The sequence below is a fragment of the Typopeltis vanoorti genome, chromosome 22 (assembly GCF_054136105.1).
Source record: "Typopeltis vanoorti isolate ZY-2024b chromosome 22, IOZ_Tvanoo_1.0, whole genome shotgun sequence".
Lineage (NCBI taxonomy): Eukaryota > Metazoa > Arthropoda > Arachnida > Uropygi > Thelyphonidae > Typopeltis > Typopeltis vanoorti.
The window spans coordinates 26,547,048-26,558,169 of NC_143570.1; the positions used below are offsets into that span (position 1 = coordinate 26,547,048).

At 34.6% G+C, this 11,122-nt stretch overlaps 1 protein-coding gene across 1 annotated transcript; it reads right to left on the reverse strand.

Annotated features, from left to right (window-relative positions):
- Positions 1–599: 599 nt before the first annotated feature.
- On the reverse strand, positions 600–5,011 carry LOC150094257 (DDB1- and CUL4-associated factor 4-like). The gene is made up of 2 exons (XM_090412174.1): positions 3,764–5,011; positions 600–1,009 (listed from the first exon to the last, which is right to left on the reverse strand). Exons 1-2 carry the CDS (start codon positions 4,955–4,957, stop codon positions 680–682), a joined length of 1,524 nt encoding a protein of 507 aa, XP_090268300.1. The 5' UTR covers positions 4,958–5,011; the 3' UTR covers positions 600–679.
- Between the last annotated feature and the right edge of the window lie 6,111 nt (positions 5,012–11,122).

Here is an 11,122-nt window from a genome sequence, read left to right on the forward strand (position 1 = left end):
CTTTACATAGTTAAGGATCGATTTTTTCAGTATAATTTTTTTCAGCCTATCGCATATACATATGTGTAATATATGTACATATATAGTTTACTGAATTGAAGTAAATTTGTAATATCAGTGAAAAATATCCAATATTTTTATTGGTATCTGATATCAGTTAAGTAACAGGCCCAAACAAGAGTATTTTCTATGTGCACATGCATGTGAACAAGTAACAGCTACACATTTCTGTTATTTTATTTATTTTTTTTTATTGTTTATGGGCTTGATTTTCTCTATCAACAGCTCAGTGCCACATTTGAATTTTTTTATTTTCTGAAACCAGCAAACTGTAGAAAAACCACACTTAGGGACATAACATTTTGTAAATAAATGGGGTGTGGAAAGTAATGAATGAGACCATATTATAGTTTCAGTAATAAAAAGTTGATCTTTTGCATATGTTCAAATAACTGGCTTTGATTCAAAATGCATACTTCTCCCCTTCCCAGGGATACTGATACTGTGAACAATCATAAATGCTGGGTGCAATGAGAAAAGCTTATTTTGGTGTTTGTTATTTAATCTATGAACAGTGTCTAGGTATTATACAGATAAGATTTTTCCTTGGTTTATATCCACTTTTTATTAGCCCTTTCCTTATCTGATATGAATCATACATAATTACATCCTAAATTATTCACGAAGACTCTAAATTTGTAGTATAATATAAAATCTCATTTCCAAATGCCATGTACAAACCAGGTCGAACTTTTGATTCTGAAAACCAAGGATCAAAGTACCAAACCCAAGGCTGTGGAACATCCCTTGAAGAATTTTGAGAATACTCTACAGGAGGTGGGATTGATGCAATAAGCTTCCCATCAGAGAGAGACCAAAGCCTTGTTATCTGATCCTGACCACAAGAACAGATAATATTTGCTTTTTCATCAAAACTGAACGGAATCTTCATATGCTTATTACAATGTTCTGGATAATGTAAAACTGGTTCCCATGTTCTCAAGTCCACCTATAAAAGAAATTTCTTCATTAATAGTTAATTTTGTTGACAGTTAATTCATAGTTAATTTTGTAAAATTTTAACAAACTTCAGTGTGATGAAACAAAATAACTGCATTAAAATAATTTATTAAATTAAAAAAAAAAAAAGTCAATTTTTGAGAAGAAAAAAAAACATTTAGTATTTTTCTTTGGTTGATACATGAGTTCAAATCTAGTGGAGAATGAAGTCTTTGTAAGGCTTTTCAACTGAAGGTGAGATAGCCGTCTCAATACAGAAACAGGTTTATTTCTTCTACAACACAGGTGCCAATTTACAAAATGACCATAGAGGGTGCACCACCTAGATAGGAATTTAGAGTCATCATAGCCACACATTTCATTGAGTATTGTGTTGCCTTTATGAGTGTGTATGTGTGTGTGCTACAAGTGTTATTTGTACTCCCTAAAGATGTGTTAGTGACTGAGATGAAATACTGGAAACATTAAAATTAGTCTTTAATCCTTCCTTAGCGCTGTCAATACTCGATTACACCTCCAACATGATATCCTCCCAGCACTTGGGCCTTAACACACAATAAAAAGTTTAACTTTGCCCTTTTCAACGTTATCGACATTGTGGAAGAATAAAGATCTTTACATATCAGCACTGCAAAACAACATAAACCCAAAATTTTTTTGGGTTATTATACACAAAGAGGTGCTAGATTCTCAATAGGCAGTCCAATCTTGAAAAACCAACATAACACGTCGGTTTGTAAAAAGACTAATTAATATCATGTTTATTAAAAATTATACTAATTAATAATAAACACGTAGCCTCCATAGCTCAGTTGGTATAGACGAAACCCTTTGGTCGGAAAGACCTGGGTTGGATTCCTGTCCATGGCATGCAAAACCTTTATCTGGTCTCTTTCGACTAAAGGTGAGTTAGCTGGTCTCATACGAGGTAGAGGGTATTTTTTCACCCAGAAACTCGAGTTTTTCGTCCCTTAGAACAGGCAAACCATTCCCATGAACACACACTTCTACAGACATGACACTCCTGGAATAAGGAGTAACCAAAGTATTCCATAGAGATTTTGATTTCGAATGCCTATACAGTAATGTGTGAGTCTGCATGAAAGTGTAAATCAGGATGGATGGAATATAAATGTATTCTAGTTTATATAAGCATATTCGTGACAAATAAGATAAGTAATTATGTTATTTTTTTCTCTAATATTTTCTATGTTTTTTATGAATTATTTTTTATTAAGCTATTGAGAATTAAAAGAAACATAGCAGGTAGATTTAACTCAATTATTACGTGACACCTCCAGGAAGTCCAAAGACTCATCGAGGGAGGGCCTACTCCACAGCTCTCCATCTCCACCACTCAATCCACCAAATACAATGAACAGCAACTACCTTCATCATCTACACCAGCACCATCTGCAGCCAACCACCACCACTAGTATTTTCACAGACAATCACAAACATCCATGCCCATGGTCAACCAGGCCAGCCTGGTTGGCCGAGTGGTTAGAGTATCTGCTCTCCATCCAAAAGGATGCGGGTTCGAAAACCGCCATGGGCATGAATGTTTGTGATTGTCTGTGAAAATACTAGTGGTGGTGGTGGGCAGTAGATGGTGTTGGTGTATATGATGATGATGGTAGTAGTGGTTCGTTGTAGTTGGTGGAGACTCAGAGTTGTAGAGTAGGTGCCCTCCTTCAATGAATCTTTGGATTCCTTGGAGGTGTCACGTAATAATAATAATAATAATAATAATAGCAAGGAAATTTTGTCGGCTCTGTGATACTCATTATAATTATGCTCATATATTATTTATACCATTTTTTTTTTTTTGTGAAATCACAATCTCTCATAAAACCACTAGCGACATCTCACAGAATGTTAGGGTTCCGTAGAACCCTAATCCTGTTGTAGATTGATGACCAAACTAGTTACCATGTTTCCTTGAACATATTTCCTCCATTCAGAATAACATTTGCAAAAATTTTTCTAAATTTTTTGTTTGTGTATCTGATGTGCTTAAAAAAAGTCATAAAACTGTTACATGCATCTAAAGTGGGGAGAGGGGGGAAAGGCAGTGATTCGTTGTATTCATCATTCATGACTCGTTATATTATTCACTAAACAATAGTGGTCTCTGGAACTTAACATGTTGCATGGCTGGGGTATGCCTACATGCATCACACAGCTTATTAAAATAGATGATTAACAATGGTTACCACAGATATCTGAAGAACATTATGGTTGTGAACAAATAACATCAATGGTATAACCATATTAAAAATTAAGAAATCAGAAAAGAACTTGACATTATTAATATTCAAAAATGCATAAGCTGATCTAATCTAAAACTGTATGGCCACGATGGAAAACGAAGAATTAACAAGTGTTTAAAGCAAAAATGGCAGGGAGTGGGGGTGAAACCAAAGATGACCAAGATAGCAATGGATTAATGCAGTCAGGAATGCTTCAGAAAACTAAAATGGCTGCTAATTGAAGCATGAGGCTTGAGAAATAACATGCCAATTTAAAAATAACTTTTAGTTCATAAACCAGTTGAGAAATCTTACTGAGTTGGACCATCATAGCACCTGTCACAAATCTTAGAAGGTATACATCAGAAAATTTAACTCCTGGATGGAATTAACTAAGGAAAATGTGACAAAAGTATTCTAACATTGGAAGATTAATGATTTTTTTTCTCTCTACATACATTATTTATGTTTTAAGAATAATTACAACTTACCATTTGCAGGTTATCATCAAATGCACTTGTAAGAATGCAGTTTTTGTTAGAAAGAAGTTGCATTGATGAAATACCTCTTCCAAATTGTTTGCATATGTTGTTTCTGCTAGTTCTTAAATCAAAGCATCTAAGATTACCAGTATTAGTTCCACAGTAAACAAGATGCCCATCATTATTAAACAAAACAGAGAACGGATTTTCTTTATGAAGATGCAAATGCGATACGTCCCCCCGTTCGATGTTTCGTATGTAAATACTACCTTCCATGCCAATTGCTATGTTTTTGGTTTGTTGGTTAAATGCACAACTCCAAACGGTTGTGTTAGCAAATTCATAGGTCTGAGACAATCTGTCCAGCCGTTCTAGGTTTGCTGTGGTTGTGTCGCACAACCTTCTACATGGTAAGAGATGCACAGTACTACTTGCAGTATTAGTCAAATCAGAAGGGTTACAGGAATACAGAACAAAGTTTAACTGAGGATATATTTCAGCCCAACACATATCAGAAACTGTATGCTGTGGATGGATATTTACAATACTACTACCAGTTATTGTTAGATCGACAGAACTACCTTCGCTCTCTTGGGATAACCGACTTATATTTTCGCATGATAATTCTTGAATAACTGCACCCAAATTATCTGTTAATTGCCACGAACCTAATAAGTGAGGAAATCCTGATGCTGAAATTAAATACTTACAGTCTCTATATGGATGACTCAAGCAAGGACTACTAATATTCTTTTTTAAAATACATTTTAACTGAGCCATTTTTTGCTTTATAGCATAAGTTGAAAACTGAAGTAACGGAACATTACCTAACTGACGCAAGGCAAGATAGTCTGGCATGAACTCTGAACTCAAACGTTTGTTAGTGGTGATGCTGATGTTCTTATCGGTGTGTAAAGTTTGCCACTTTTTTATCTTTTCTTTCAACTCAAGATTTGCATTAGTAAGAGGGTTGTAGTTATTGTGCCCGGGAAGGAGACGATAATATCGCTTCTTTTCAGAATCGTAGTAAAATCCAGGAATATCACAAGAGTTATCATATGGGGTTGTCAATTGTTCATCAGAATTAATAAATACATGATCATTGTTGCGATAACGGTTCCTCCCACTCCGATGCCGATTTGAAGTATTCTTGTAACGATAATGTCTTTTACGGATCCAACTTGATTGCCGATCATAAGACATTTCAAGCACTACATAAACATCTTCCTCTAAACAGGTCACGATTCACACACACTAACGGAAATAATTTTATGCTACAAGAGGGAGCTACAGGAAGTATGGCATTTTAAGATTCAACGGAGATAAATAAAAAAAAAATGAATTGCCAACGACGATTTTATAACTAGAATCAAACAAAGCTTCAATGCATTTTAAGGAGAAATATTGAAACATGCTACTCCCTTTGGGGAATAAAAACAGTTAGCAATTTTATTTTATTTATATATAAAAATTTCAAATTTTCCAGCATGTCAAAATTTTTTCCACTAAGTAAAACTAAGTTTGACTAAGTGTTGTTCAATAATAATTTATTTTTGTTTCTTAAAAAAAAGCATAATCGTCAATTAGAAAAAAAAAACGCATTTTGTAAAATGAATATAACATCGAATTCATGTATTTGCATATTTTATTATTGTAAATAAGTACTGAATTTTCAGACATCCCAAGGCTTCAAGTTCATCTGTAACCATACCTTAAACACTGATTATCCTTCAATGCGGAGAGGATAACGTAGTCACATTTAGTGCTACCAAAACGCGGCTCTGCCTTTTCTCTAGCTTACCTATCTTCTCATTCACAAATCACAAATCTTAGCTCATCTATCTTCACTTTTACAAATCACCAGACAGGATCACATTTCTCTCCTTGTATTAAGAGTTATCTCCAACCTCTGCTGGCATAAACACATAAAAAAACGAGCATTTTTTTAAATCCTTTCACTCATTCAGCTACCAACTCTATACAAATCCCCAATTAGTCCACCCTTAGATAACTGCTCATATGTTTGGGATGACGCATCTCAAAATTCTCCCCAGAGAAGAGCAATTTGGTTCCCTCTGACTGATTTCAACTTCACTCTCACTTATCTCAGTCAATTCTACACCTGTATAAAGCAAAAACTGCAATATTTTGACCTCTATTTACTATTACATGAAACAACCCTTCTTGTAGTATCGCTAACAACAACACACAACAACACACTCAATCAACCATGATACCTTAATTTTCATGACACCTTTTTCAATAGGTACCTTACAGAGTATCGAGTCATATCCATCTTTTGAAGTTAAGTGACCAAGAAGAAGAAGAATCACTTTGTTTTGTCATGGAATGGCGAACGATGGGTGTTAGTTCGGTATAAATCTTCTTTTGAGACGATATCAGGTAGTGGTGTGTTGGTAAATTTTTAACAATCGGCTCGCTTTATGAAAAATTTGATTCTTCACAAAGTTCTATTGTATCTTCAGATGTATTTCTGCTTCTTCAAATTTTGTCCTTTTAATGTTTAAGAAGTTTCGTTCTATTTCATTTTTTCAACTAACGGCTGTCCGCTTTTTCGACCGCAAAACTCTAACCCTAATTAAAATTATTTTAATTATTAAAAAAAAAAAAAAACAGAAATAAAAACATATATTAAAGAACATTTTCCTATATTACTTACAACTTACCTATTATCAAATGGAATCCTGAACAAAAAAAATGCAACACTAATACTACCACTCGTAGTCGATCAAATAACCAGAGACTGTAGCCGTCGCATCGAATTTTTGTATTTGTCGATAGTGCAACAATGTTGCATTTCCAAGAACTTAATGTTGCAAGTTCTTGGAAATTCGCCGAAAAATAAGGCATTATTGTTTATTCAAATGCCCAGTTCGGGAGTTTTGATAGCGTTTGTGTTTTAATGAATACAGACATTATTTAGTAAATAAAATCGTCTCCAAATTCACGTTCGTAAATTGAGTTTGTGTTTTGCGAATTCTCCTTTATGCATTTATATTTGATAATAATAATAATAATAATAATAATAATAATAATAATAATATATGTAAGTGTTTATTATACAATTTCAAATTATTTACGAGAGAAAGTATATACCACTATTCATCATCTATCCTTTCATAAAGAATTTTAATAACCGGTTCGCCCGACTTAAAAACATTAACAACCGGCTCGCTAAATTTGAAAAATTTTAGCGAGTAAATCCCAACACACCACTGATATCAGGTTCTACAGCTAGCGCATTCGTACTGATTACACTAGCCTGCTGATTTATGATTAAGCTCGGATCTAAAGTCATATGACACTCGTTAATTCTAGTTGGTTCTTCGGTTAGCTGCCGGTAGTTAATTTGTAATAGCTAACCTAAAACCCCGAACTCTTCTTTCTTCTGTTCCTTTTCTACAAAGGAAAAATAAATATTCCTTCGTCATGCAAAACCTGCTAACTACATAATTATTAGTTTAATGAATACATGTTACAAAATATATAGCAGAATACTAATGAAAAACTAAAAATATACAGTGAAAAAATATTATTGGAGTGTCAAAATGGATTTAGAAAAGGACACTCTACAATGGATGCAGCTGCCTGTTTAAAACTACTTATGGAAAAAAGAAGAGAATTTAATTTGGAAACTCATCTTTTGTTTATAGATTATGAAAAAGCATTTGACAAAGTAAAAAGATATATAGTGTTTGATATATTACAAAGAGTAAATATACCTAATACGTGCAATATTGAATATATATAAAGATAATGAAATAAAAATAAAAATAAATGAAAAGTTGTCTGAAACACAATCTATTAACCAAGGTGTAAGACAGGGATGCCCTCTGTCTCCAACACTTTTCAATATTTACATTAATGAAATATTAATACAGTGGAACACCTTAAACAATCAAGGTATAGAAATTTCCCGGAATAACAAAATAAACACGCTGTTATTTGCAGATGATCAGGTAATAATATCAGATAAGGAAGACAATTTAAAAAGAGCAATATATAATTTAAACATTATAGTAGAACAGTTTGGAATGAAATTTTCCACATATAAAACTTAAACAATGTCATTTTGTGGACGAACTCCAGTTAGAACAAAACAGTTATTAATAATAAAATCATAGAACAGATAAATACATTCAGTTATCTTGAATGTGAAATATCATATGAAGGAGAAAAAGACAAAATTAAAAACTTAAACATTTTTACAGATTATAGGCCTGATAAATAGAACACCCATCCAGTGGCGGCTGGTGAAAATTTCAAGTGGAAGTGCTGCATATAAAAAAAAAAAAAAAAAACCTTTTTCCCCCTAATCAGTAACAAATTTGTTAAATAAATAAATTTACATATTAAAAATTGCTTTATTAAAAATATTTCATTCCCACCACGAACAAAATCAATAATAAAACTTTCGTATTATTATTATTATTATTATTATTATTATTATTATTATTATTATTATTATTATTATGGTCAGCTCCAAGGAGTCCTTAGACTCATCGAGGGAGGCCCAACATCATGTCAAGAACAACTATTCAACATTCACACAGTATCTATCATACTTCACCTTGAATCCATTTACAGTCATGGCACTCACAACAGACTCTGGCAGCTTATTCCACTCATTTACCACTCTCCAAGTAAAAAACCTAGCTTTAACACCCTTGCTAACCACACTCTTACCAAGCATCCATGGTTGTCCCCTAGTCCTCCCACTACTAGTCCCATTCTCAAAAATATCTTCTGAATTAATCTTATAAAAACTCTTCAGTAATTTGAATGTCTCAATCATATCATTCCTTTTCTGCCTATCAACCAATTTCTGCAGCCTACAAATCTTCAACCTGCTCTCATAAGGTTCATTCCATAATCCTGCTATCATCTTGGTCACTCGTCTCTGGATCCTCTCCACCTCCTCCACATCAAGAAGAAACCCTGGCGCCCATATCTGGGCACAGTAGTCTAGATGGGTTCTTATCAAGGCTCGATACAGAGGAACAATAGCCTGTTTGTCTCTGCTCGTTAAAGTGTTTTTCAGCAACTGAGTGATTTGATGAGCTGATTTTGCCACTTTTGCGATGTTTCCCATAAACTTCGACTCCCTATCCATCAACACTCCCAAATCCCTGGTCTCGTCAATCTCCTGAAGTACAGTTCCACCGTGATATATTGCTGCTAATCTTTTCACCCCAAATGCAAAACCTTACATTTTTCCACATTAAATTGACATTCATTCTCCTTAGCCTAGTCCCCCAAACTATCTAAACCATCCTGCAAAATGTTAACATCCTGAGCATTCACTATTGCTCTACCCAACTTTGCATCATCTGCAAACAGATGCACAGTTCTTATTAGATCCTTCCCTATATCGTTAATGAACAAATTAAACAGCAGTGGTCCAAGAACAGAACCCTGCGGCACACCACTAGTCACAGGCCATGTTTTGGACTCTACCCCTGAATAAACCACTCTGATATCTCTCCATCAACCACCCTCCTATCCATTTCACCAACACTATATCCATCGCCATATGCTGCAGTTTACTGATTAGAATTCCGTGTGGTATCCTATCATAAGCTTTAGCAAGGTCCAGTACAATCACTGTAAACCCGTTACCCTTATCCAGTTCAGCCGTCACTGTGTTAAAGAACGTGAGCAAGTTACTGAGGCATGATTTACCCTTCACAAAACCATGCTGTACCCCATACAGTATCTCATTTCCACCAATCCATTCCTGTATTTTACCCTTGACTACTTTCTCCAAGACCTTGACAAGGACTCCTGATATGCTGATCGGTCAGTAATTTACAATAGTAGTCTTGGAACCTCCTTTATGCAGTGTAACTATTTTCCCCTCCTTCCACCCCCTTGGGACTAACCCAGACCCGAGACTCAAATTAAACAAAATGGTCAAAGGACAATTCTTTAGCCACTTCTCCTGCAACATGAGCTGGTATACCATCGAATCCTGCAGATGAATTGACATTGAAGTTTTGTAATAGACTATTCATCTCTACTTCATTCACCACAATCCCGTATAAGCTGTTAATTCTTCCATTTCTGCAATGTCACCACCTGGATGATATACTCTTGCAAAGTGCCCACTCAGTAATTCTACTATATCAACTGATTCAGTTACCTCCCTACCATCGGCATTCTTTAAAATCAATCTGCAGTATACATTTTTTCTTTTACTTGCAACATATCTAAAAAACTGTTTGGGATTCTCTTTAGCCTGCATGACTAATGTTCTTTCATAATCCGCTTTTGCTTTTCTTACCACACTTGTTACCCTTCTGGCCTGCACTTTATACCGTTCATGTGCCTGCACGTCACCTTTCTCCTTAAATTCCCTCCACAGTTGTTTCTTTTTTTGCAGCTCAAGCTTAATGGTGTTATTCATCCATTTAATCCCTACTTGATTTATTATTCGGACTCTAGGTATAGAGTCAGCCACTGCCTCCTGCAAACACTTCTTAACCACCTCCCATGCATTATCAACATCCAGCCATCCCTGCAGTTTTACATGACATGGCAGTGAACCAATCAAACTCCTAAGCTTGTCACACTTACCAGCCTGATAATTCCACATTTACCCTTAATTGTAAATTCCACACCTTTAGCCACTCCCCAATCAATAGCAAACGATTATCGGAGTCAGATCGCAGTGCATTTGTTTCGCGTAACGATAATTGAAAAAATATAATTATTTTCAAGAGCGACACTCGTCATAATTCAGCCTTGTATCTATAATAAATAAATAATTATATGTTATTTTAACAAAATAAAATAAGATTTACAAAAAATAGTTCACCACGAACACGCACCAATAATAAAGTTTCCTATCTCAGAAATAACGTGCGGAAGCATGATACACTGCCCAAACGATAATTGCAATCTAACGCCGATATTCGTTTGGGCTTGCACGTTACGTCATACGATACACTGCAAGCCCAAACGAATATCGGCGTTAGATCGCAATTATCGTTACACGAAACAAATGAAAAAATATAATACTTTTTATATTTTCAACAGTGACACTGGTCATAATTCAGCCTTGTATCTATAATAAATAAATAATTATGTTATTTTAACAAAATAAAATAAGATTTACAAAAAATAGTTCACCATGCACACGCACCAATAATAAACGTTTCATATCTCACAGAAATAAAGCTCGGAAGCATACTAAAGATACACTGCCGTTTGAGCAGTGTGAGAATGACGTAACGTGCAATTTACAAGAGCAAACGAATATCGGCGTTAGATCGCACTGCATTTGTTTCGTAATCCAAAGCGTTAATCGAACAATTCCAATTATTAACTATTTAATCAATGTCAAAA